Consider the following 27,928-nt stretch of genomic DNA (forward strand, 5'->3'; position numbering starts at 1 on the left):
GGATGCCGTTTGGGTCCGATAATGGGATAATGGGATGGGCATTCGCTTTCGGAATGTACGGCATGAAAGTAATTTTTAAACAAGTGATAGTCGTAAAAGCAGTGCCGACCGAAAAGAAGACGAGGTCGGCACAACCCCTAGTCATGGTAGGTAACCAACTAATGGGGTAAGTCAATTTGTGCCTTGTTCAGCTTAGCTTGCGCCGTGGAACTCGCCTTCATAATTGGCCGCGTGCCAGAGACCAAAAGGGAAAACCTTGGAGGAAATTCCGGAGCGGCTTCAGGGAAAAAAAGCTGGTGGACGAACAGAAGCGATGTGATTGCAACTAATTTAAGTTGTAATTAGGCGAACTAATTAATTTTGCCTCAAAAACTTAAATCTCTTGTAATTTTGAACAATCCAAGACTGCAGTGAAACTAATCCCAAGAATTTTAACTAAATTAAGTTGTAATTGAGCGCACTAATTAATTAGAGTTTGCAAAGGAACCCCATTACCGTCCGAAACGAGAGAACAATACAAGGCCCGACGTATTTTGCTTGGAATTAATTAAGCCAATTAGAAACTTATTCGGAATTCCTTTGAGATTGTACTCTTAATTGATCTAATTAGCTCTTCAATGGGACGCTGAAGAGATTGACCTTGATACTACTGTAGCCGAAGAGTTCGTTATCTAGTAAACTGGTCGTCTCACGCAAGGCGCGTGCAATTAAAATTTGGACTCTTCGCCATAACGCATTCAGTCATTGACAAAAACGCCGACGGTCCGCTCTCGCTAATCGTTTGTCGTACGCGTCCCGGTTAAGAAGTGCAATCATGAAGCTCGGCGCCGGATTCGGCGAAAAATCGTCGGCGCACACCTTTCAGTACTTGGCGATGGTTACAGGTAGGATTTTTTGTTCAATTTTGTTATTTACTGTTTGCTGACCGCCTGTTTAAATTTGGTTAAACTTTGACCAAAGTAAATAGTGATTGTTATCGGACTTGGAGAAACTTTAAATATTTGTCGCGATTTCGTTTCGGGAAATTGGGCAGAGGCGAGATGAAAACAATTAGCGCTAAATGTCAGTGATCTCGTTACCGGTTCGAATTATTTAAGTATCACAATTAGCAGTTGGTCCTAACTTCCCGCTTTCTTATTTGTTGGTTTAATGCAATTTGACTCGCCCATAATAGTCACAATTACCGAAAAGCGAAAGAACTATCAAAATTGGTCCTTCAAGCCTAATCAATTTGGTACCGCAGCAAAACCAGCACAAGGGCGAGTGTTAGTAGGGAGAAAACCGAGTCAAATGAAGAAAAGCACACTGCACCATCGTATTCCCTTTTCATGCAGTTTTTTTTCACCGCGAGTGTAAACCAAGCTTTAGTAAGAGAGAGAAAATCGAGTCTGAAAAATCTATGCGCCAACGCAAAGCGCGATAGAGTTACGAAAACTGCGCGATAGAGTTACGAAAACTGCGCGAAATTCACTTTTCGTGCAGTTTCCGCTCTATAAGTGTAAAGCAGGCTTTAGTAAGAGAGAGAAAACCGAGTCCGATCACGAAAAAAATCTATGCGCCAATGCAAAGCGCGGTAGAGTTGCGAAAACTGCGCGAAATTCTCTTTTCGTGCAGCTTCCGCTCTACAGGTGTGAAGCAGGCTTTAATAAGAGAGAGAAAACCGAGTCCGATCACGAAAAAAATCTATGCGCCAACGCAAAGCGCGATAGAGTTACGAAAACTGCGCGAAATTAACTTTTCGTGCAGTTTCCGCTCTATAAGTGTAAAGCAGGCTTTAGTAAGAGAGAGAAAACCGAGTCCGATCACGAAAAAAATCTATGCGCCAACGCAAAGCGCGGTGGAGTTGCGAAAACTGCGCGAAATTCACTTTTCGTGCATTTTCTGCTCTACCAGTGTGAAGCAGGCTTTAGTAAGAGAGAGAAAACCGAATTCGATCACGAAAAAGAAACGATACGTCAACGCGGAGCGCGGTAGAATTGCAGAAACTACGCGAAATTCACTTTTCGTGCAGTTTCCGCTCTATAAGTGTAAAGCAGGCTTTAGTAAGAGAGAGAAAACCGAGTCCGATCACGAAAAAAATCTATGCGCCAACGCAAAGCGCGATAGAGTTACGAAAACTGCGCGATAGAGTTACGAAAACTGCGCGAAATTCACTTTTCGTGCAGTTTCCGCTCTATAAGTGTAAAGCAGGCTTTAGTAAGAGAGAGAAAACCGAGTCCGATCACGAAAAAAATCTATGCGCCAATGCAAAGCGCGGTAGAGTTGCGAAAACTGCGCGAAATTCTCTTTTCGTGCAGTTTCCGCTCTACAGGTGTGAAGCAGGCTTTAATAAGAGAGAGAAAACCGAGTCCGATCACGAAAAAAATCTATGCGCCAACGCAAAGCGCGATAGAGTTACGAAAACTGCGCGAAATTCACTTTTCGTGCAGTTTCCGCTCTATAAGTGTAAAGCAGGCTTTAGTAAGAGAGAGAAAACCGAGTCCGATCACGAAAAAAATCTATGCGCCAACGCAAAGCGCGGTAGAGTTGCGAAAACTGCGCGAAATTCACTTTTCGTGCATTTTCTGCTCTACCAGTGTGAAGCAGGCTTTAGTAAGAGAGAGAAAACCGAATTCGATCACGAAAAAGAAACGATACGTCAACGCGGAGCGCGGTAGAATTGCAGAAACTACGCGAAATTCACTTTTCGTGCAGTTTCCGCTCTATAAGTGTAAAGCAGGCTTTAGTAAGAGAGAGAAAACCGAGTCCGATCACGAAAAAAATCTATGCGCCAACGCAAAGCGCGATAGAGTTACGAAAACTGCGCGAAATTCACTTTTGTGCAGTTTCCGCTCTATAAGTGTAAAGCAGGCTTTAGTAAGAGAGAGAAAACCGAGTCCGATCACGAAAAAAATCTATGCGCCAACGCAAAGCGCGGTAGAGTTGCGAAAACTGCGCGAAATTCTCTTTTCGTGCAGCTTCCGCTCTACAGGTGTGAAGCAGGCTTTAATAAGAGAGAGAAAACCGAGTCCGATCACGAAAAAAATCTATGCGCCAACGCAAAGCGCGATAGAGTTACGAAAACTGCGCGAAATTCACTTTTCGTGCAGTTTCCGCTCTATAAGTGTAAAGCAGGCTTTAGTAAGAGAGAGAAAACCGAGTCCGATCACGAAAAAAATCTATGCGCCAATGCAAAGCGCGGTAGAGTTGCGAAAACTGCGCGAAATTCTCTTTTCGTGCAGCTTCCGCTCTACAGGTGTGAAGCAGGCTTTAATAAGAGAGAGAAAACCGAGTCCGATCACGAAAAAAATCTATGCGCCAACGCAAAGCGCGATAGAGTTACGAAAACTGCGCGAAATTCACTTTTCGTGCAGTTTCCGCTCTATAAGTGTAAAGCAGGCTTTAGTAAGAGAGAGAAAACCGAGTCCGATCACGAAAAAAATCTATGCGCCAACGCAAAGCGCGGTAGAGTTGCGAAAACTGCGCGAAATTCTCTTTTCGTGCAGCTTCCGCTCTACAGGTGTGAAGCAGGCTTTAATAAGAGAGAGAAAACCGAGTCCGATCACGAAAAAAATCTATGCGCCAACGCAAAGCGCGATAGAGTTACGAAAACTGCGCGAAATTCACTTTTCGTGCAGTTTCCGCTCTATAAGTGTAAAGCAGGCTTTAGTAAGAGAGAGAAAACCGAGTCCGATCACGAAAAAAATCTATGCGCCAACGCAAAGCGCGGTAGAGTTGCGAAAACTGCCGAAATTCTCTTTTCGTGCAGCTTCCGCTCTATAAGTGTGAAGCAGGCTTTAATAAGAGAGAGAAAACCGAGTCCGATCACGAAAAAGAAACGATACGTCAACGCGGAGCGCGGTAGAATTGCAGAAACTGCGCGAAATTCACTTTTCGTGCAGTTTCCGCTCTACCAGTGTGAAGGCAGGCTTTAATAAGAGAGAGAAAACCGAGTCCGATCACGAAAAAAATCTATGCGCCAACGCAAAGCGCGGTAGAGTTGCGAAAACTGCGCGAAATTCTCTTTTTGTGCAGTTTCCGCTCTACAGGTGTGAAGCAGGCTTTAATAAGAGAGAGAAAACCGAGTCCGATCACGAAAATGAAAGATACGTCAACGCGGAGCGCGGTAGAATTGCAGAAACTGCGCGAAATTCACTTTTCGTGCAGTTTCCGCTCTATAAGTGTAAAGCAGGCGAGTAAGAGAGAGAAAACCGAGTCCGATCACGAAAAAAATCTATGCGCCAACAAAGCGCGGTAGAGTTGCGAAAACTGCGCGAAATTCACTTTTCGTGCATTTTCTGCTCTACCAGTGTGAAGCAGGCTTTAGTAAGAGAGAGAAAACCGAATTCGATCACGAAAAAGAAACGATACGTCAACGCGGAGCGCGGTAGAATTGCAGAAACTACGCGAAATTCACTTTTCGTGCAGTTTCCGCTCTATAAGTGTAAAGCAGGCTTTAGTAAGAGAGAGAAAACCGAGTCCGATCACGAAAAAAATCTATGCGCCAACGCAAAGCGCGGTAGAGTTACGAAAACTGCGCGAAATTCTCTTTTCGTGCAGTTTCCGCTCTACAGGTGTGAAGCAGGCTTTAATAAGAGAGAGAAAACCGAGTCCGATCACGAAAAAAATCTATGCGCCAACGCAAAGCGCGGTAGAGTTACGAAAACTGCGCGAAATTCTCTTTTCGTGCAGTTTCCGCTCTACAAGTGTGAAGCAGGCTTTAATAAGAGAGAGAGAAAACCGAGTCCGATCACGAAAAAAATCTATGCGCCAACGCAAAGCGCGATAGAGTTACGAAAACTGCGCGAAATTCACTTTTCGTGCAGTTTCCGCTCTATAAGTGTAAAGCAGGCTTTAGTAAGAGAGAGAAAACCGAGTCCGATCACGAAAAAAATCTATGCGCCAACGCAAAGCGCGGTAGAGTTGCGAAAACTGCGCGAAATTCTCTTTTCGTGCAGTTTCCGCTCTACAGGTGTGAAGCAGGCTTTAACAAGAGAGAGAAAACCGAGTCCGATCACGAAAAAAATCTATGCGCCAACGCAAAGCGCGGTGGAGTTGCGAAAACTGCGCGAAATTCACTTTTCGTGCATTTTCTGCTCTACCAGTGTGAAGCAGGCTTTAGTAAGAGAGAGAAAACCGAATTCGATCACGAAAAAGAAACGATACGTCAACGCGGAGCGCGGTAGAATTGCAGAAACTACGCGAAATTCACTTTTCGTGCAGTTTCCGCTCTATAAGTGTAAAGCAGGCTTTAGTAAGAGAGAGAAAACCGAGTCCGATCACGAAAAAAATCTATGCGCCAACGCAAAGCGCGGTGGAGTTGCGAAAACTGCGCGAAATTCACTTTTCGTGCATTTTCTGCTCTACCAGTGTGAAGCAGGCTTTAGTAAGAGAGAGAAAACCGAATTCGATCACGAAAAAGAAACGATACGTCAACGCGGAGCGCGGTAGAATTGCAGAAACTACGCGAAATTCACTTTTCGTGCAGTTTCCGCTCTATAAGTGTAAAGCAGGCTTTAGTAAGAGAGAGAAAACCGAGTCCGATCACGAAAAAAATCTATGCGCCAACGCAAAGCGCGATAGAGTTACGAAAACTGCGCGAAATTCTCTTTTCGTGCAGTTTCCGCTCTACAAGTGTGAAGCAGGCTTTAGTAAGAGAGAGAAAACCGAGTCCGATCACGAAAAAAATCTATGCGCCAATGCAAAGCGCGGTAGAGTTGCGAAAACTGCGCGAAATTCTCTTTTCGTGCAGTTTCCGCTCTACAGGTGTGAAGCAGGCTTTAACAAGAGAGAGAAAACCGAGTCCGATCACGAAAAAAATCTATGCGCCAACGCAAAGCGCGGTAGAGTTGCGAAAACTGCGCGAAATTCACTTTTCGTGCAGTTTCCGCTCTACAGGTGTGAAGTAGGCTTTAGTAAGAGAGAGAAAACCGAATCCGGTCACGAAAAAGAAACGATACGTCAACGCGAAGCGCGGTAGAGTTGCGAAAACTGCGCGAAATTCACTTTTCGTGCAGTTTCCGCTCTACCAGTGTGAGGCAGGCTTTAATAAGAGAGAGAGAACCGAGTCCGATCACGAAAAATCTATGCGCCAACGCAAAGCGCGGTAGAGTTACGAAAACTGCGCGAAATTCTCTTTTCGTGCAGTTTCCGCTCTATAAGTGTAAAGCAGGCTTTAGTAAGAGAGAGAAAACCGAGTCCGATCACGAAAAAAATTTATGCGCCAACGCAAAGCGCGGTAGAGTTGGGAAAACTGCGCGAAATTCGCTTTTCATGCAGTTCTCGACCTGTAAGTGTAGAGTAGGCTTTATTAAGAGAGAGAAGACAGAGTCCGATCACGAAAAAAAACGATGCGCCAACGCTAAACGCGGTAGAGTTGGGAAAACTACGCGAAATTCACTTTTCGTGCAGTTTCCGCTCTACAAGTGTGAAGCAGGCTTTAACAAGAGAGAGAAAACCGAATTCGATCACGAAAAAGAAACGATACGTCAACGCAGAGCGCGGTAGAATTGCAAAAACCGCGCAAAATTCACTTTTCGTGCAGTTTCCGCTCTACAAGTGTATAGCAGGCTTTAGTAAGAGAGAGAAAACCTAGTCCGATCACGAAAAAAAAACGATACGTCAACGCGAAGCGCGGTAGAGTTGCAAAAACCGCGCAAAATTCACTTTTCGTGCAGTTTCCGCTCTACAAGTGTATAGCAGGCTTTAGTAAGAGAGAGAAAACCGAGTCCGATCACGAAAAAATCTATGCGCCAACGCAAAGCGCGGTACAGTTGGAAAAACTGCGCGAAATTCACTTTTCGTGCAGTTCTCGCCCTGTAAGTGTAGAGTAGGCTTTATTAAGTGAGAGAAGACCGAATCACAAAAAAAAAACAATCCGCCAACAGGAAGTCGGATAGAGTTCCAAAAACTACTCTACAGGCTCTACACTCGCTTATTTTGCAGTTTCCACACCGCAAGCCTGAAGCAGGCTTTAACAAAAGAGAGATCCTAATCCGATCACGATGGAGAACACGCGAGAAATTCAAAAACTCCGCGAAAAGCTCTACAGTGTTGTTTTCGTTCCGCGAGTGTAATTAACGCTGAGAGAGATCGCGAAGTTTTGCGAAAACGCCTAGGTACTCTAATTTATCGCTTATTTTATGTATCGAATTTAAGATCCGTTTTGATTGCGTGAACTTCGTGTAGCAATAATAAATGTGGGGTGGCGCTCCTCCTAGTCACTCAGTTTGGGAACGAAAGAAATGGCGCCAATGCACCCTTACATAGTCCGCTTCGCAGAGAACACCCGTTTACCTCTCAAAACTAGTATGGCTATGAATTCATAGTCATAATGACTTTTATGAGATCAACTGACGAATACCGCGAATGAGACGGTTCAGGGAATCATTGCAGCCAACCTTACGTAACCAAAATGAGGATCAGAGGTTAGTGACACCTCACTTGTTACATACGAAGATCAGCTAAAAATAGTCGATGATCTTCCTTTGAGTCACTATATTCACTATTCACTTTCCCCCACTGATAACATGCAGTATAAGAAAAAATCCTACCTTTATAAGGCTGCCCTTCCGGAATCTGGAACAAAAAAGTTAAGCGTCAGAGTTAGAATTCACTTGCTACGGACTGCTCAGCAAAAAAAAACGTTACAAAAACTTACCACTTAGCCTTATTAATTCAGGCACGCCCAGGAGGTGCCCGCTAGCACTCGTTTCCAAACGGGCATGGTGACCTGAAAAGAGAAATATTATGTATCAAAAAGGGCTTGACAACGGATACAGGCAATGTTGTGGGAGTTCAGGGCAAACTAGATTGGTGTATGCTGTACTCACCTCGTTTGGTTGAATTCAGTGCACTGGATTGCTGAAGAGATCCGATGTCATCCGTCAACTAGTAGACTCACTGGTGTTCGCTGTGGAAAATTGTTGGGATTAGTAAGTAGGCTTAGGTGCAAGCTCCACGTGTGCTTCGCCAATAACGCCGTGCAGATGTACAGCAACTTTCAATGTAACTATACAGGGTGGCCCACTGAATACAGTCAATAACAATTTTGCCAACTTAACAACAGTTTTGCCAGAAACCCTCGACACGTCAATTTTAGTTTCCTAGATTAAGTAATACTACTTACATAACTTTAACCCTGAGAAGGGGGTAAATTGCACCCCAAAAATTTTAAATGGGAAGGGGTAGTAAATGTTGGATATGTCGAAAGGAATGTTTATTATGTTTTCAGAACTGTTTTAAGTCCGATCAGTATAGTTCCAGTGAAAACTTGATTTAAATGGATTTGCAGAGCCGTTTTAAATGTTTATTAAGTAGGCGTTGAAGTTGAAATAATTGAGAGCTTGTGCCAGAAAAGAACATCTGACATAAGTGCACAAGCAAGGAAGCGAATTGTGAAGGCAGAATCGCCATTTTAAAAAAAACCGAAACAATTTCCACCCTTTGCGCTATAGTGTAAATCGTCATTGATTTTGAATTTACCACAAAATTAAACAAGTTAATTTAACACACTCACAAATTCGCTTCATTGCTTGTGCACCTATTGCACTTATGTCAGATGTTCATTTCTGACACAAGTTCTCAATTATTTCAACTTCAACGCCTACGTTGCAAATCTATTTAAATCGAGTTTTCTCTGGGACTACTGATCGGATTTAAAAAATAAAAACAGTTATGAAAACATAACCAACATTCCTTTTGACTTATCTAACATTTACTACCCCTTCCCAATTAAAATTTTTGGGGTGCAATTCGCCCCCTTCTCAGGGTTAAAGTTATGTAAGTAGTTTTACTTAATTTAGGTGTCCCCCTCAAAACTAAAATTGACGTGTTCGAGCGTTTCTGGCAAAACTGGCGTTAAGTGAGCAAAATTGGCATTGACTGTTTTCAATGGGCCACCCTGTATAATTGTGACGCGAAATTTTAGAGTAGAATGGATGGATCAAACAAAGTTTAATACCTCAAAAAAAAGTGAAGACATACCTTTCAGCTTGATCAATTCGGCCTGGACAAAGAAGAACCTTGAAGGCAGCAGAAACACGAACATGCGGGAGGGGGGGATGTCACTTCCTGGTCACCACTCGAGTCTAAATTCCATCACATGAAACAAAAATGCTCAACTTAAAACCTAAGAACAGTAAAGCATTAGGTAGAGTAAAGGTCTGATATGGTAACGTGTTCGAAATTAGCCTTGGATCGCTAGGCATTAATGCAGATCTATGCCTAGGTTTGTGCCTGGTTACAAATCTATCACTTTTGCGTTAAAATAAACCAGTGATTAAGTTTTCCCATAAAGGTGATAGCCTTGAGAGCAGTGCCGAGCGAGCGAAAGGCGAGTTCTACACAAACCTAGGTAGAGCAAAAGTATGCTGAGGTAAGTCAACTTGCGCCGAAATTGCCTTTGGATTGCTAGGCATTAATAAAGATCTGCGTCAAACTTTCAAAAAAGTTAACCAATTGGTTTACTTCATCAGACCTGTATTCTGCCTAGGTTTGTGTCGAACTCGCCATGGGCTCGCTCGCCACTGGTTATAAAAACATCACTTTTGAGTGCTTTTGACCCAATCGAAATTGGAATAAAAGTAATGGCTATGAGAGCAGTGCCGAGCGAGTCGAAGAAGAGCTCGGCACAAACCTAGGCAGAGTAATGGTCCGATAGGGTCAGTGCCAATATTACCGTTGGATCGCTAGGCATTAATATAGATTTGTTATTAGAATTCCAGACACACACTCTGCCTAGGTTTATGCCGGGCGCGCCTTCGGCTCGCTCAGCAGTCAACACTGGTTATAAAGCTATCACTTTAACGTGCCTTGCTGGCTAAATTGTCACGCAAAAGCGATAGATTGGAAAGCAGTGCCGAGCGAGCCGAAGGCGAGTTCGGCACAAACCTAGGCAATATAAAGGTCTGATGGTAAGTCAACTTGTGTCGAAATTGCCCTTGGGTCGCTAGGTATTGATAAAAATTTGTTATTAAACTTCCAAAGAAAGTGAACCAATTGAATTGCTCCATCAAACCTGTAGCCTGCCTAGGTTTATGCCGAACTCGCCTTTGGCTCGCTCAGCACTGGTTATAAAAGTACCACCGATAGCCTTGAGCGCTGCGACAAGCGAGCCAAAGGTGTGTTCGGCACAAACCTAGGCAGAGTAAAGTATGCTGAGGTAAGTCAACTTGCGCCGAAATTGCCTTTGGATCGCTAGGCATTAATAAAGATCTGTCATTAAATTTCCAAAAAGTGAACCAATTGCCTTGCTCCATCAGACCTGTACTCTGCCTAGGTTTTTGTCGAACTCGCCATCGGCTCGCTCGCCACTGGTTATAAAATCATCACTTTTGATTGCTTTTAACCGAATCGAAATTGAAATAAAAGTAATAGCTATGAGAGCAGTGCCGAGCGAGTCGAACTATAGCTCGGCAGAAACCTAGACAGAGTAACGGTCTGATAGGGTCAGTGCCAATATTACCGTTGGATCGCTAGGCATTAAAATAGATTTGTTATTAGAATTCCAGGCCCATACTGCCTAGGTTTGTCTCGGGCTCGCTGACTAAACTGTCACGCAAGAGCCATAGATTGGAAAGCAGGAAAAACCTAGGCAGAGTGTGGGCCTGGAATTCTAATAACAAATCTATATTAATGCCTAGCGTTCCAACGGTAATATTGGCACTGTCCCTATCAGACCATTACTCTGCCTAGGTTTCTGCCGAGCTCTTCTCATAGCTATTACTTTTATTTCCACCTAGGCAGAGTAAAGGTCTAACGAAAAAGTCAACTTGCAACAAAATTGCCCTTGGATCGCTAGATATTAATACAGATCTGTCATTAAATTTCCAAAAATTGAACCAATTGCGTTCCATAATCAGATCTCTACTCTGCCTAGGTTTGTGCCGAGCTTGCCTTTGATTCGTCCGGCCCTGGTTATAAAACTAGGTATCACTTTTCCGTTAAAAAAGGCCAGTGATTAAATTTCCGCATAAAAGTGATAGTTTTGGGAGTAGTGCCGAGCGAACCGAAGGCGAGTTCAGGACAAACCTAGGCAGAGCCTAATGGGGAAAGGCAACTTGTGACAAAATTGCTCTCGGGTCGCTAGCCATTAATACAGAACTGTCATTAAACTTCCGAAGGCGAGTTCGACACAAACCTAGGCAAAGTAAAAGTATGATGGGTAAGTCAACTTGCGCCGAAATTTGCCTTGAATCGCTAGGCATTGATAAAGATCTATGATTAAACTTCCAAAAAAGTGAACCAATTGACTTGCCCAATTAGAATATTACTCTGCCTAGGTTTGGGCGACCTTGCCTGCGGCTCGCACGGCACTGGTTATAAACATTATTAAAAATTTTGAGTGCCTTTGACTCGATCTAAATTATAGTAACAGTGATAACTTTGAGAGCAATGCCGAGTGTGCAGAAGACTGCTCGGCTCAAACCTAGGTATAGTGAAAGCAGGCGAGTTCGGCACAAATTTATGTAGAGGACAGGCCTGATGGGATAAGTCAACTTGTGTCGAAATTGTCCTTTGATAAAAATCTGTGATTAAACTTTCGAAAATACTGAACTAATTGGCTAAGTCCATCACACCTGCATTCTGGCCTAGGTTTGTGCCGCACTCGCCTACTCGATCGAAATTAAAATAAAAGTAATAGCTTTGAGAGCAGTGCCGCGCGAGTCAAAAATGAGTTCGACACAAACCTAGGCAGAAGAATTGCCGTTGGATCTCTAGGCATTGATGAATATCAGTGATAAAACATTCAAAAAGTGGACCAATTGACTTATCCCATTAGAAATTGTCACGCAAAAGCGATAGTTTGGAAAGCATTCCAAAGTAAGGCGAAGGCGAGTTCGGCACAAACCTAGGCAAAAGAAAGGTCTGATGGCGCAAGTTAACTTGTGTCGAAATTGCCCTTGGATCGCTAGGCATTTATAGAAATCTGTCATTACACCTCCAAAAAATGCGTTAATTAAAAAGGGAAGACTTACCCTTTGGCTTCATCCACTCTGTCACGACAAAGATGAATCTTGCAGGCAGCTGAATAGCGGGCACGTGGGAGGGGGGACGCAACTTCCTAGTCACCACTCGAGTCAAAATTCCATCGCATGTAACAAGTGCTCAACTTTAGCATAAGCACAGCCTTTCGTGGTCAAAGGTCACTCACCATTTTTAAATCGGTTAAGCTGATCTTCCTCCGATAATAAATGAGGTATAACCATACCGAAAAACCTTCACCTTGGAAATGAAAAAATTGACTCCTGTGCTTCGTCATGGCCCAGTTCGCAGGGAGATCTGTTTACTTCATTAAAATCGCATGGCTATGAATTCATAGTCACTGATTCTTATGAAGTAAATGATTTCCACCACGAGGGAGACTACATGCAGCCAACCTTACATCTCCAAGATGACGGATTGAGAGAATGGTTACAACTCACTTATTACATACGAAAATCGGTCCAATGTAGTTGATGATCTTTTTTTCAATCACTGCACTATTCACTTTCCCCCCCACATAATATACAACATGCAAAGGATCATGCAAAAAAAAAGAAAAATCCTACCTTTATAAGGCTGCCCTTCTGAAATCTGGAACAAAAAAAGAAATTCCCGTTAAAAAAGTGAAGAAGTCAAAGATTAATTAGACTAATTAAAAATAATTAACTTTTAGACTACCCTTGAGGAGGGTAGGTGTCGTCAATTGCTTTAATTGAAGTAAAATTATCTGTGGCTAGCACAGATACGACCCCCACACGTGCGCATGCGCGATTCTGCCCTGTCTAAGAATATGTCTACCAAATTTGGTGCCGTTTAGCCGGAAATGAGAGTACAGACGAACCGACAGACAGACCGACATCATCGAGATTTTGTTCGATTCGGATTCCTGGTGCTTGAAAACGTGTACTTCCGTCCGAAAAGTGGGTGGGCATTTTTTACGCCAATACAATACCTCCCTTATTAACGTGCGGGTGGAAAAAAAAGGTTAGCCCTTACCCCATAGCCTTATTGATTCGGTCTTGCCTAGGGAAAACCATTTACTAGACTGGTGGTAGCTGCGCGGGGCATCACTGGGGGGAGAGCATTTCTAATCGCTGAAAAGAAAAAAAATTGTATTATTTGAGTAACATTTAAAGAAGAATTTTAAATTCACAAATGCTCTACTTATGAAGGAAACACTTACCTTGTAACTTCATTAACTCCGCCTGGACTAGGACGAGGCCTTAACTGGATTGCAAGCATCAGAAAAACGGGCCTGAGGGGGGGGGGGGGCGGTACGCTCGTTCATAGTCTCCATCCGCAAAGACTCGAATAGTCTCCATCCGCAAAGACTGAAAATTAAAAAGGAGCATTAGATTTGTACGAGGATTTTTAACCGTTTTGAAATGCAAGTATTCGTTTATGACCTCAAAAAACGCGTTAATTAAAAAGTGAACACTTACCCTTTACTTCATTAACTCGGCCTGGTCTATGAAGAAATCTTAAGTGAACTGCGGGGGTTGGGGTGGAACGCCTCCTCTTAGTCTGCAGCACAAATACCTACGTGAAAAGTAAAAAAATTGCATTAAATTGTTGAATACAATGAAACAATGATTTGGGCGAAGGTATGGACGGACAGAAACATTTTGCCTTTACGTTATGCGTGAAAACAGGGGACAATTTTTTTGGATTTCAGACTGCGGACACTTTCAGTGGGGAAGTAAGCACCCCAAAGTTGACTCATTTTACTGTAATTAAATGTGAAGAAAGTGAGTTCCCCGAGCGAAGGGTCCCGCGGGAGCCACTCAGGTTCTGTGGGCAACCGAAGGGCCCAGCATGCAATTAATAATTAAATAGTCTCTCACAACGCAATTTAAGGTTATGTTCATTGAATGTGAGGAACCCCTGTGAGACTCCATGTTTTATGGACACTCCACTTAATTTCTAAAATTCACTTGCAACACGTACCTTTATTCCCATTTTCCCCCCGACGTCAGCCACCTCGTAAAAAGTGCGCTACTGTTTCAAACTTCGAATATACCTACCTGTGTGCAAGGACGGTTTTTTGATTACTCATGGTTGGACGCCATTTTATGAACCATTCGGCAATTTATAAAAGGGGATTTTCGGTAAACGTTGCAGAATTACCAGCTACACGTAGAAGTCATGCACAACTTGTAAACTCACCCCTGCATTACGCCTCTTCGTAAAACACAATTAATTTCACAAAACACAATAATGGCACCTTCTTTGAGCCGCACCCGAACTCAAAGCCGCAATGGCCGTTGAGGGCGTTGAAGGCAATGGAACCCGTGTTGTTGTTAAATAACGTAGTACACCCGCTATCGCTACTTCGCGATATTAATTGCATTGAAAACAATGCAAAATAACAGATTTCTGGTCTACGTGAAAATTCACGTCGATCGCAAGAACAAACTGTTACAAAAAACGTCAACATGCCATGACGTCATCATCCCTTATCGCTAGCAAAAAGAAATCGCTTTTTGGGGGGGTGCTGAGGTTACGCTAATTATTGAACAATTGTAAATAAAGTTCAATTAAGGGCGAGTTATGCAAACGGTACCTACGTGTGGAAATGGGGGGTCCATTTTTGAGTGGCTGCATTAATTAATCGAAAAAGATTGAAAAGTACTAACCTTCGGGCGGCCGTTCATGCTCGTGGATGCGATTTCTGGTACACAATGCGTTTAATTAGGGGTTTGTTTACGTGTTCAATTAAAAGATCACCCCCCTGCTTTTACGTTCGGCGAACAGTTTCACAAATTTGAAGATCACGTACGAAGAAAACACACACAACAGGTTACTCGGAACGTTTCCGACTGACGATTTGCGTAGCAACATCGGCAGAGCCGCGCTCCGATTGGCTGCCGAGCGATCACCTTTACACCTGTGGCCTGTTCTTATCAGTACCAGACTTTGTTTATCCGAATTTCGAAGAACTTTTTAAAACAATTTTCAATTAATTCGTACGAAAGCTGAACGACGAACGAGGGAAGGAAAAGCTGCCCTTTTCTAGAAAGATTGCCCTCCCCCCTTTCTGTTTAAAATGCAATGGTATTTTTCCCTAGCGCGTATTTTCCACCCCCAAAATCACCGTTTAAACTTTTTAAAGCTATTAATCGCATTCAAGAATCTTTAGGGGTTTATAAAATGTTGAAAAACTCCCAAGAAACCTGTAAAAGTCTTCTGGAAACACTTTGATAGCCTGTAAGCTTAAAACCCTCTAAAACACTCCGTAAAAGTGTTTAGGAGACTTGTTGTAGGTCCTTAACGTTTCTAAGAACATTTTACACTAGGAATTTTTGAGAAAAGTCGAAACAGTTTCTGAATTATTTTGCTAAAGACTTCACAAAGACGTTAATTACGAAGGCAGCACTTATATCTGTTAGATCATTAACTCGTACCGTACTAGGAATAATACCATAGCCAACTAAAGATGAGCATGTGGGGGGTGAGACCCCACATCTTATTCTCCAAGTGGGACTATAAATTTCGTTACATGAAGTAAAACTACTCAATTTGACACGAGTCGAAGGCGAGTTCGGCATAAATTGACTTACCCCATCAGACCTTTACTCTGCCTAGGTTTGTGCCGAACTTGGGCACTGACTTTTGCGTGACTCCGGCTCGCTCAGCATTAGAATAGCCCTTATTTTAAACTTCGACGCAAAATTGACGGTTTCAAAGGCAGTGCGAGCCGAAGACGAGTTCGGCACTATCCTAGGCAGAGCATAGGTATGATGGAGTAGAGTAAGTCGCCTTCGACTCGCTCGGCATTGGTTTCAAGTTGAGTACCTTCATGTGATGGAATTTAAGGGATCATGCAAAATGCATTAATGATGGACGAGTAGTCTATGGGCCAAATGGCTAAATTTAAGGAAATGGTATAATTTGGGGGTACCAATTTTCCTTTTTACCACGGTTAGACACATATATTAGGAAGTAAAAAAACCATGATTGCCATCTCAAAGTGGTAGCTAATAGAAATGGCGGCCAATCCAAGATGGCGGATGTTGAGTTTTATAAAATCAACTATATCTCTAGAGCTATTGGTCCGATTTCATCATTTTCTTAAATGAATAAGCTTTTGTGTGCTACAATATTGTCATAACTAGCGTTGGGCAAAAAAATCGATTAATCGATTATAATCAAACGATAATCGATAACCGGGTTTGATTATTCTATTAAATTAATCGATTATTTGATTAATCGATTATTTGATTAATCGATTATTTGATTAAACGATTATTTGATTAATCGATTATTTGATTAATCCATTATTTGATTAATCGATTAATCAGTGTAATCGATTATTTTTCATAATCGATTATCGATTATTCAAACCCGTAATCGTCCAGCCCTAGTCATAACTACCTTTTTCGATAAAATTAACAATTAGTAACTAATGCATGAAGTAAACGAACTGAATTTTTTTTAACTCAACATTTAATGAAAACTAAATCAACCCCTTCGTTACTTTCAAAAGTTTCATATACACTAAAACCTGCTACTTCTTCCTCTTCTTCAGTGACGTTTTCACAAGTTGGCAGTTTGCATGCGCTTGTGCACTTTAAGTTATTAGCATTAGCCAGCTTGGTAATTCTACGTGAGGCGATATGGAAGCCAAACTTAGGGTTATCTTTCATATTTTTGCTGCTTCAGGAATAGCATCTCTTTGATTTTGACCTACAATTTTCCAATGTATTTTTTGTTTTCACATAATGTATGTCCAATTATCTGGCACAATATACACCTTCCCATCAATATTAACAAACTCTTCGCTGACGTTATGGCTAAAAGCCGTATTTGATCGTATTTATTGCAAGACAGTCAGTCTTGTCAGTTGTAAAGTTCTTGTTTAAAGTTAAGCGGTCACGTTTTTGCTGTGTTTATCGAGCAGGCGTCGCTCATCTGAAGCATTTCTTTAAGATTTTCCCAGTACTAGTTAAAGGGAGTTTTTTCACCATTAAAGAGCCTTCACAGTGCACAACAGGTTATCCGATGTATCTCCTAGTTTAGTAAGACGGTGACAATTCTTGTAATGCAACGTTGTATAACACTGCCTAAGATTGCCTGGTATTTTGGAGAGTGCAATTCACTAAAAGGTGAAAACTCTCCACATACGATACATATATTTTTGCATATTTTCACCATCTTCTTGATGTTTGGAAGCACTTATTTTATTTTTATTTTAATTCAATTTGTTGATCAGCTAAAGCTGTGAATACTTATATGCAAAATGAATATCGTTTATTTTTGGTTGTACCTACTTCTTCTGAGATTTTGTGTATTTTCGGTCTGCAACATTTGCGATTAAACCGAATTTATGTTTGCATATTTTAGGATGTATTTAAATTTTTGTTAGAGATAATCAATTTTAATTTGAATTTTTAGTACATTTTTGCGGATTTTTATAACGGACGCGATCATGAGACATACTGCAATAGCTGGAAGGAAGATTTATTGATTTAATTGATGTTTAATCTCATCATTTCCAAACTATTTTATCTTTCTCTTTCTCTACCGTGTTGATGGGTGATATTGTGGAAGGTTTGGAAATTGTTCCCAATAGTTTGTCGTTTTCTAATGCACCTATTATTTGCTGATGTAGAGAGAAGTTTCTCTGCTTAGTGCTTATAAATTAATTCTTAGCGACATAAGGCAATCATTTCGTGCAGAAAACATCTTATTGTTAGTGTTTATCGTAATTCCATTTTTATTAGAAATTATGCAACATATAATAATTTTGCATATGTGTGCATATACATCAAAACTGTTTGCATATTTTTCACTCTCACTCATTCTGCATATATATGCGCATATTTTACCATTTATTGTTGATTAATACAGGATACAGGTAGTAAAGAAAATTGGGAAACAAATTTTTAAAAAAACATTTTTTTAAATTACTTATTAACAGTTGATTTTATCGAAAAAGTACTTATAACAATATTTATAGCACATTTTTTTTTGGTTAGTTTTACAGGTACTCATGCCTTCCAGCATATCCCCTATTATCTATCTATAAGTCTTTCTTAATTTTTTTATTACTTTTTTATTTTTTTATTTTACAGGAGTTGGCCGTATCTAGGATTTTTATTGCCATAAAAAGGGTTACCTAGACTTCGTTGCCCGTCCCTAACCACTTGGAGGTCCCTGTAAAATTTATCTAATGGTCTTGTCTAAAATCTTCCCCAATTTTCTTTTTTGAATTTTGCTGCAATAACTTCCAAATATACTTCTAATGTTTTTATTTTGTAAACATTGAATTTTGTTAACAGGCCAAATAATAATTCCTTTTGATTCTAACAAATTTTTATAATCTTCTCTCTCAATTTTAAACTCCTCGCACTCATATACCAAATGTTCCGCACTCTCTATTCCATTCTCACACACACACACATATTTGTTTCACTTTTTTTAATTTTATAAGAATAAGAATTGAAAAGTCCTCTATTTGTTATAATTTGGATAATACCTCTATTAATATTCCAAAATTTCCATTTTAATCTATTTGTGATGTTTGGTATGTATTGATATGTTTCCCTCCCCTTGTCCGATTGATCCCAGTCCTCTTGCCATTTAGTTATATAATAATTTTCAATTTGTTTTTTAATTTCAAATCTTGCTAATTTTCCTTCTTCATTTTCTAAATTTTCTAAATTTTTATGAGCTTTCGATGGATGTCCAAAATCAATTTTCTTTTTATTTCTTATATACGTATCATAATTTATAATATTTTCCCCCAAAATAATATCTTTATCTTTCCTTAAATTATAATTTTGAATTTTTTTATTTATTTTTAATATAATGGGCATAATTCCTGATATTACATTTACCGAATTTGTCGCTGTCCTATCGTACATGTTAAAAATTCTTCTTAAAATATAAGACTGAATACTAATAATTTTTTTTTCTTGAATTTTTTAATTCTTTTCCCCCATATAACGGATCCATATAAAAACGCAGGTTCTAATGCACCCTTATAAATAGTAACTAATGTTTTTTTTTTATTTAAGCCCCAATTATCTTTGCATTTCCAAATATATTTTTGAAAAAGTTGTTTTATTTTACTAGAAATTTTGTCTATGTGCATGTAAGTTTTAATTTTTCTTGAATTGTGATGCCTAAATATTTTATATTATTGACCATTTTAATTTGTTTACCATAAATTTTTATTGTAGGGGGTCTTTTAATATCCAAATTTCCTTTAAATAATATCATTTCGGTTTTTTCATGAGATATAGTTAGTTTATTTTCGTTACACCAATTTTCAAATTTTTTCATTATTTCGTTTCCGGTATTTTCTAATTTCTTTCTTGAATTTTCTCCAATTATAAAAATTTTGTCGTCTGCGTATGCAATTTCTTTAATATTATCTTGAAAGCTATTGTTGAAAATAAAAATAAAAAACGTTGGTCCCAACACTGAACCCTGTGGGCAACCTTTACTTATTTCTTTTGTTATTTTTTGAAATTTATTACTATATACTATAATTCGATCTGTTAAATAACTTCTAATAATTTTTTGTATTGACAAGTCACACTTAATTTTGTCCAATTCATATAGAATAGCACATATAAAGAGCTTTCATGAAAAAAAAAGAATAGTGAAATTGGATCAATAATTCCAGAGATATAGTTGATTTTATAAAACTCAACATCCGCCATCTTTGATTGACCGCCATTTCTATTAGCTACCGCTTTGAGATGGCAATCATGGTTTTTTGGCATCCTAGTAAACACGTATAACCACTGTAAAAAGGAAAATTGGTACCCCCAAATTATACCGTCATGTCGACTGGCCCATGGACTAGAGCAAAAGGCGAGTTCGGTACAAATTGATTTACACTCCTCCATCAGACCTTTGCTAGCCAAGATAGCTTTTGTGGGTCCCTAAGGGTTTTCCAGAGCTCTTAAGGATGAGGTTCTTATGATTAGACTCAAGAGTACCTTTAAGTGTCTACAAAAATCACCAAATTGGTCTTCAAAAGCCTTCTGGATTATTTTTAAGTAGTTATTATTCTATTTAACGAGCCTTTTACGTGTGGTTAAATTTTTTTATTAATCATTACAAGCATTTAACAGACCTTTGAGGGTCCTTAAGAAACTTTATGAGCTATATGGTATCCGATAGAAGATTTTAGGAGACTCCAAGCACCAAACCTATCAAATAGTTTGATGGGCTTTTAGAGGATTGAAAGCACACCCCCACCACCGATCAGGTTGTTTACGAGATTTATTTTGAGGCTAAGGTTTGATGGGCCTTTAAAGGCCATTAAGTTTTCAAAAACAATGGGCATTTGTTAAAAATCTTTATCCTTAATCATTTACGTTTTCCATTGTCTCCGAGGGTTTCCAAAGACTTTTAAAGCTCGTCAGATCCGCTGTTGCCTTACGGTCTCTGTTCTTTTTAACGATTTGCGGTGCGACCCGGAAATAAGGACTCCCGCGAGATCTTTCCCGGTATCCGGCATGTTTTCGAGTCTGGTCCTGAGGATCTCAACCGCCCAGGTGGTAGCATTACCTTCTATTCACGATTAGTAGAATCAAGCAACTGGAGACCATCTTAGATTTGGAACCAGATCATAACTCGTTTTGTGCTTGTAGAATTGGGTCAAAACCAGGTAGTACCAAGGGTCAACTCTAGGAAAATGGAACTAACACTGCATAAATTACAAGATTATTGCTTCCATTTACTCTAGAACAATAACTATCTACCTACGTGTCTAAAAGCGTTCCCGTGGGCTGCTGCAGATATCAATAGTCGCAACGGCGACTCTCCTCAAGCTCTCTACCTGCCTCGTGTCATTGGCGGTACTCCCTTTTAACTCCTCCTGAATCTCCTCCAAAGTTTTGCCTTTGGTTTCTGGCACGCAACAAATCACGAAGACGAGCCCTACGACACAAGCCACGCCGAACGAGAAGAACGGTATGTGCATCCCGTAGTGGTCCTTGACGGCCTGAAAAAATTTTGAAACCGCCGTTGCGACCAGGCTGAAGTTGATGTCCACGAGACTGAGCGCGAAAGCCTTCACGTTCGTTGGGAACAGCTCGCCCAAGAGCAGCACGGGTACCGTCTGCAGGCCCACACTGTACATGATAACGAATGCGAAGAGTACCACGATTGGTACATACGAGTAACGAGACACGTCCAAAGATGGGTGATCGGACTGTAGATAAAAGTAAGTGCCTTCGATAAACAACGCTATTCCAGCGCCGATCAAGGAGAAGACCAGAAGCGGCCTCCTTCCAGTACGATCGACGAGGGCGGACGATACGATGCACATCAGCAGCTGCACAGCGAAGTAGATGATTGACGTCATCGACGAAGACACGGAACTACCGGCACTTTCGAAGATGGTGTGCGCGTAAAAACTAATCGCCAGCATTCCGCTGCACTGTTGCATTGTTCGTCCTCCCATCGCAATAAGAACGGCCTTACGATTGCTCTTCACGGTGAAGAGATCCAAAAACCTCCCGGTTTCGGTATTCTGTTCCGTAATCGCATTAGAAATTCTCTCCATGTCCTCGTCCACGTCGTTTACGCCCTTGAAAACTCTCAAGCTCTTCGCCGCCTCCGCCTCCCTCCCGCGCATTGTTAAAAAATAAGGACTTTCGGGCATCCAGATGAAGGTGACGAAGAGCATCAGGGGAACCGCGGAGGAGATCAGCGCCGCGGTTTTAATGGACGTATACGAGCCGACGATGTTGATCAGCAGCATACCCAAAACCAGCGTTACCGAGCAGCTCGAACCGAGTAACCCCCTAACTTCGGGCTCGGCGATTTCGTTCAGGTAGATCGGCAGCGCGCAGAAGCAAATTCCGTCGCCGATCCCGGCTACTAACCTCGCGAGTAGCAAGACGGGAAACGCTCGGGCGAAGCCCACCGCGAGCCACGCGCCGAAAAACGGCAGAGCGGTGAGCAAAATCGTCGCCTTACGGCCGATTCGATCTACTAGCGCGATACCCATAAGTGCACCGATGGCCGCGCCGACGAGCGGCATTGCTGCCAACCAAGAGCCTTCGTGGTTCGCCACGTGAAACGTGGAGTTGGGTCGCTGCAGCTGAGGGAGCGACGGGGAGGGCCATCCGTAGTGCATTCCGCTTGACACGATGCTCAGGTTGCCTGAAATATGATCTGTATTGGTTCCAAAATGCGCGCCAAATTTAAACCTTACCTGTTATCATCGCCAAATATTGGAAAATGCGGGCATTTCTACGAATTATCAACCTTTTCATTTTAATTACTGATTGATTAAGTACTCGTGCTTGTAAGGAAATGCGTCGATACTACGACAGTTACGGTGTTGACACTTTAGATTACCGGGTCAAAAATACGCTGTTATCGCCCGTTATCGTATTTTTACGAATCTTGTCAGTTGATTGCAAAGTGTTTTGATTTTCAGAATTTCTTCTTCTTCAATTTCTTCGAATGCTCCACATCCTTTAGATTCTTCCGTCAATCGTCAGTTTCTCAATATTTCAGCGGATGATTGGAACATTTCAGGTGATCTATTTAGGATTCTTCACTTACTTTCATACTTGGATCTTCCTATTTTTGATATTCCTCAAGTTCATTGTCAAATTCTTCCCCATTCATCAATTTTTACCAACTTTCAGCTTCATCATATACCATATTATATCCATCGCATTTTTCAAATCCATAAGTTCTGTCGGATTTTTCATTTGCATCGAATTCTTCAAATTCTTCAAACTCGTTTCTTCAAATTTGACCAAGGTGGCAGAATGAAGAACTGCGCGATCGATAGGGACGCTATCGTAGCGGGCGAACAAAAACGAGTGACTGTCGAGTCGCCTTTGGAAGTTCAATTTCCCATCTAAACAAAAATACCAAAGGTGACTCGATGGTCACTCATTTTTGAATGCAATGTGGATAAAGGTGGATCGGTTCAAAAATAGAAAAATGAAATGAGCGGCGGCGGTGTCGGTAAACATACCCACTTAACATAAGTAGGCAATGGAGGGTGGCCCCAAAATAGCCCAGCCCCTCTAGTAAAGTAGTAGAACGGTACCAAGGGTGGGGGGCTCTACTAGCGTAATTGATTAAGCAAACTGACGATTGTGGAGTCAAAACAATCGATGGTGGCGCCAAGTCAGCTCTGGTGGCAATCTAAATGAACTAAATAACCGAGCGAGCCGAATGCGAGATCGGCACAGACTTATCAATTTATGTCGAACTCACCTGCGACTCCCTCATTATTGATGCACATTGCATGAGCCTTAAAATTCGATCACAAAAAGTACTCAACTTGAAACCAGTGCCGAGCGAGTCGAAGTCCAAGTCGTCACAAATTGAAGTACCCTACCTCACCCTACCCTACCAAAGGTGCATTTAAAGACATTGGTTCCTTATTAACGGCATCTCCTATCTCTGTTTTAATTGAAGGCCCTTCAAGAGCTTTCTAACCAGCTCATGAGTCTGCTAAAGGAATTTTAATATTTTATAACAGGCTTTATTGGTGTTTAAAAGCCATCATCACCAATATTTTCTCTCTCTCTCTAAGGATTTTCAATCCCCTCCACAATCCCACGCACCTTCTCGAGTCGTTTAGATTCCTTAATTGACCTTTATTAAATAGGAGTCCTTAAAAGCCGTAATACTGTAACCGGCACCCAGGCATCGGAGCGCCATCAAGTCGACAAGGAATTAATCACCGGCGATAAAAAATGAAAGCGAATGCGACACGCGGTATCTCATTTGAGAAGATCTAAAAGAGGCTTCTTGATCGGTGGCCGCTACAACGTCTATTCTGACAGAGCTTTAAGAAAGGGCATCCGGCTCTTGAAAGGCTTTCAAATCTCTTTATGATTAATGTTACCCAACTGCATTCAGGGGTATATAAGATCTTTTCAAGTTGTCAATAGTTTCTAAAGGCTTCTATAAAAGGCCCAGACAAGTTTTTTTAAAGGTTTTTCGAGTTTATGAAAGCCTTTAAAAAGCCTTGAAGAGATTTTATGAATCTCCAATGGTTTTCAAGAGTGTCCAAGAATCTTCTAAAGTATTTTAGATCCTTTAATTGACTGATGCTGGGGTATTTAGGACTATTTGAATGTCTTTAGAAGCCTTATAAGGTCCATATTACAAGGTATGTGTGCTTAACTGCAGGGGCGGACTGGGTACTTATGGGCCAGGTGGAATTGCATAGGTTACGGGCCATTAAAGTATTAGTGTAGTAATGAAGGTGGCGGGGGGTAGCTCTGCGGTGCACCACAAAAACATTTTTTTGCTTCATTTTAGTACTCCTTTTTCGGAAATCAATTACAATACAGTTTTTTTTTAATTGCAGCTGATAATTAAAACTTTTGATTGAGACGTCCGATCGAAAAAGTACGAATTGTTTTGGATTCTACGCACCAAAATTAATAAGAAAAAAGTGTTTTCACGAGAAATTTTGGTGCAGTCGATTTTTGGTAAAAAAGGAAGGTATACACTGCCTTTTTTTGAGCCAGAAAAAAAATTCTCAGATCGACCCGAAAAAAAATTTTTCTTATAGAATGTGGCCTGTAGAATTCATAATTTCAAACAGTTCCAAGATCGGGCCACTAGTTCAAAAGTTATCCCAGCCTAAGTGCCGTAACTATTTTCGTTACAGTATTTCTCATCCCATCGTAGTTTATAATATATACATTCAGTGGCGTAGGTAATTATGTATTTTTGGAAGCGGTGCCGGATCAGGGTTTGGCACCCTACCGTATTTTGGCGCCTTATTAGTTAACATTGAGCTCTAATTAATAAAACACTGTCCATTTTTGAGAGAAACTTTACACGAAATTTTAAAAGCACTGCACCCTTTCGAATTTACACACAAATTTTGCATACTTACATTTTAAAAAGATGCTTTCACTCAATGAAGAATAGAAGTACATTTATTTATAATGTTTTCAATTCTCGCGTCAAATTTAGCTATGCCATGGGGCACAAGTCGTAGAAATGATTGCGTGCAAATGCTGGTCACACTAATACAGACTATTGTATGGATCACAAATAAAGTATTATTATTATTAAATTAAATTTGCAGCCTTTTCCTACCGCTGTAACTTTGTTCTACAAGGGCTATTCAGAAAGTAACAGGCGTTTTGAAATAAAAAATTAAGAAAGTGTAAGAAACAACTTTTATTATATACATTTGGAGGCTACACTCTTAGGGTGTTTTTCAACATCCATATTGAGGCACTTAACATAGCGTGGTAGTGTAACGGAAACGCTCCAGACATGACGTCGCCTTTGGCGCTCTGGAATTTTCTACGCGCGCGATAGTGGGATTTGTATAGGAATATTCCAGACTTATCCGGTAATTACGCGAGTGTTCTCGACTTACATTGCTTGCGTGTATAAATGGTTGCGGACCGAACATCGCAAGCAGTTTTACTACCGAACGAGATCGAGTACAGATGAAACATCGAGCGCGGAAATATAAATTGCGAAGTGTGTGATATAAATTGTACAGTTTTTATAGTGTTTTAGTTTTGTTTAATAAATATTGATATAAATCGAACCCGAATTTATAAATAACGTTACAGTAGTTTTTTGATTCAAACTTTGTATATATCCGGCGTCTGTGGGGGCAGAAATGGGTACCGACAAAGCGAATGTGGTAGCCCTCGACAAGATCTTATTGATTGTGGAGTCAAAACTGGCTAATAAAAGTACTGATCTGTCACACAAAAATGCGCTGAAATCCCTTGAATGTCCGTTCATCCTAAAGGACCGTAAATTTAGTTTTAATTGAATTTTAGTGCACCCTGTATTCGTCTTTAGCAAATTATTAGAATTTAACCGCCGTTCTTGGGTTTTATGACTGACCTATACTGTACACCGCGTACAGCTCATCCCGACTTAGTGCCCTCGGTGCTTCAGCGACTCCGGCGCGGCACCTTTGGCACCTACCTAGTTACGCCACTGTATACAGTGCGAAACCTCTCACTAAGAGACTTTTGGTTTTAAGAATCTTTTAACCTGGCATAAGCATAATAAACTAATAAATCAAACCTTGTTTCAGCAACCCTAAGCATTGTCTCAAGCGGGATGCATTACGGATGGCCGTCGCCGTCTCTCCCCCAATTGGAGCACGCCAACTCGACGATACCGATAACAAACGAGGAGGGTTCCTGGATGGCCGTCATGCCGCTGGCCGGCGCGACCGTCGGTTCAATTTTCGGCGGCATAATACTCGACATCATCGGACGAAAGAACGGGGTTCTGCTGACGGTGCTGCCGTTTCTCGCCGCCTGGTTGATGGTGGCGTACGCGAAGACCGTAACCGTTCTAAGCGTGGCGAGATTCATCGCGGGACTCGGCGACGGTCTGGCGTTCTGCGCGGTCCCGATGTACTTGGGCGAGATCGCCGACCCCAAGATTCGCGGGTTTTTGGGCTCGAGCTGCTCGATCACGTGGATTCTGGGAATGCTTCTCATCAACATAATCGGCTCCTATACGAGCATAAGCATTGCGGCGATCGTATCGTCGATTGTTCCCGTCATTCTCATGTTCACCTTCGTTTGGATGCCCGAAAGTCCGTACTATTTGATAATGAAAGATAAGCCGGAGGAAGCGAGGAGGAGTCTGAGAATCTTCAAGAGGGTGCATGATGTCGAGGACGAGCTGAAGCGACTGTCGCTTGCGGTCAAGGAGCAAACTACCAACACGGGGAAGTTTCTGGATCTGTTCACCGTGGATAGTAATCGGAGGGCGGTGCTGATCATGATGGGGATGCGAGCCGCTCAGCAATGCTGTGGCACCATGGCCATCACCTTCTACGCGCATACAATCTTCGAAAACGCAGGCGATGATCTCTCCTCGTCCACCGCGAGCATAATCTACTTCGCAGTTCAGCTGGTGCTCTCGACTCTATCCTCCATGATTGTCGATCGCACCGGGCGAAGACCACTGCTGATCATATCCATCATTGGAGTCGCGACCGCTTTGCTCATCGAGGGCACCTACTTCTACCTCAAATCCGATCACCCGCACCTCGACGTTTCGCGATACTCATTCGTGCCGATAACCGCGTTGATCATGTTCGTCGTACTCTTCGGCGTCGGTCTGCAGGCGATACCGATCTTACTTCTCGGCGAACTCTTCTCGACCAACATCAAGGCGTTCGCGCTATGTCTCGCCGACATTTACTTCAACGTAATCGCGACGATCGTTTCGAAATTCTTCCAGGCCATGAAAGACCATTACGGGATGCACGTGCCGTTCTTCGCGTTCGCGGCGTGCTGCGCGCTGGGGCTGGTCTTCGTGATATTCTGCGTGCCCGAAACCAAGGGGAAGACTTTGGAAGAAATCCAAGAGGAATTTAGGACGAAACCGAAAGGGGAGGACGTACAGCCGATGGACACTTTTAAGAAGATTGCAATCGAAACCTAGTACTTTATGTACGTAAAATGTACTTACAATGGACATATTTCTATTTCAATTCCAGTTTTAGTACATTAAAGGACGTACCAAGTTAATTTAAGTTACATAGGAAGCATTGTATGTACAAAATCAATTAAACCATTTTTTTTAAATAAACGAAATGATAGATTAGACGTACTCCTCAAATTGAAATGTTCTAACCCTGTATACAATGGCATCAAAAGTTGGCATGTCGTGTATAGGAACGTAACTTTGATGGTCCAGGCTTGAAGTAGGCACAAAACGTAAAAGGGGAGGGGGCGGGGAGGGGGTTAGAAGATGTGGGGAAGGTTTGACACAGACACACCAGTGTGGAGAATTGTGTGAGAAGGGACCTATGACGCAATGCCCAGGAATATGCTCGTAAGTGGCGCCAAAATAGCGCACGGGGTGATGTAAAAGAGGTGACAGGGAACGTTAGACTTCTGGAAGTGAAATTTCCAAGAAAATGTGAAAGAGGCGCAAGGGAAGAAAGGGAGCGAAGGAGATTGGAAGAAATCGTGAAAAGCAGTAGGAAGGACATTTTTTAAAACTAGGGCGC

At 41.6% G+C, this 27,928-nt stretch overlaps 2 protein-coding genes and 1 long non-coding RNA gene across 4 annotated transcripts; 1 reads left to right on the forward strand and 2 right to left on the reverse strand.

Annotated features, from left to right (window-relative positions):
* Nucleotides 1-27,514, forward strand: LOC116180574 (facilitated trehalose transporter Tret1-like). The gene is made up of 2 exons (XM_031500646.1): nucleotides 1-884; nucleotides 25,988-27,514. The coding sequence occupies exons 1-2, from the start codon at nucleotides 815-817 to the stop codon at nucleotides 27,355-27,357; spliced, it is 1,440 nt and encodes a 479-aa protein (XP_031356506.1). The 5' UTR covers nucleotides 1-814; the 3' UTR covers nucleotides 27,358-27,514.
* On the reverse strand, nucleotides 7,831-12,031 carry LOC116180576. Its single transcript, XR_004147145.1, has 3 exons — nucleotides 11,958-12,031; nucleotides 8,965-9,068; nucleotides 7,831-7,891 (listed from the first exon to the last, which is right to left on the reverse strand). It is a non-coding gene; the product is annotated as an uncharacterized LOC116180576 (long non-coding RNA).
* LOC116180573 (facilitated trehalose transporter Tret1-like) lies at nucleotides 20,013-22,270 on the reverse strand. Of its 2 annotated transcripts, none has more exons than XM_031500644.1 (3): nucleotides 22,145-22,270; nucleotides 20,689-22,092; nucleotides 20,013-20,629 (listed from the first exon to the last, which is right to left on the reverse strand). In XM_031500644.1, exons 1-2 carry the CDS (start codon nucleotides 22,203-22,205, stop codon nucleotides 20,693-20,695), a joined length of 1,461 nt encoding a protein of 486 aa, XP_031356504.1. In that variant the 5' UTR covers nucleotides 22,206-22,270; the 3' UTR covers nucleotides 20,013-20,629; nucleotides 20,689-20,692. The 2 variants fall into 2 exon arrangements, with proteins under 2 accessions (XP_031356504.1, XP_031356505.1); XM_031500645.1 differs by having other exon boundaries at nucleotides 20,685-22,092.
* Nucleotides 27,515-27,928: the final 414 nt, after the last annotated feature.

The sequence above is a fragment of the Photinus pyralis genome, unplaced genomic scaffold (genome assembly GCF_008802855.1).
Source record: "Photinus pyralis isolate 1611_PpyrPB1 unplaced genomic scaffold, Ppyr1.3 Ppyr1.4_LG9, whole genome shotgun sequence".
Taxonomy (NCBI): domain Eukaryota; kingdom Metazoa; phylum Arthropoda; class Insecta; order Coleoptera; family Lampyridae; genus Photinus; species Photinus pyralis.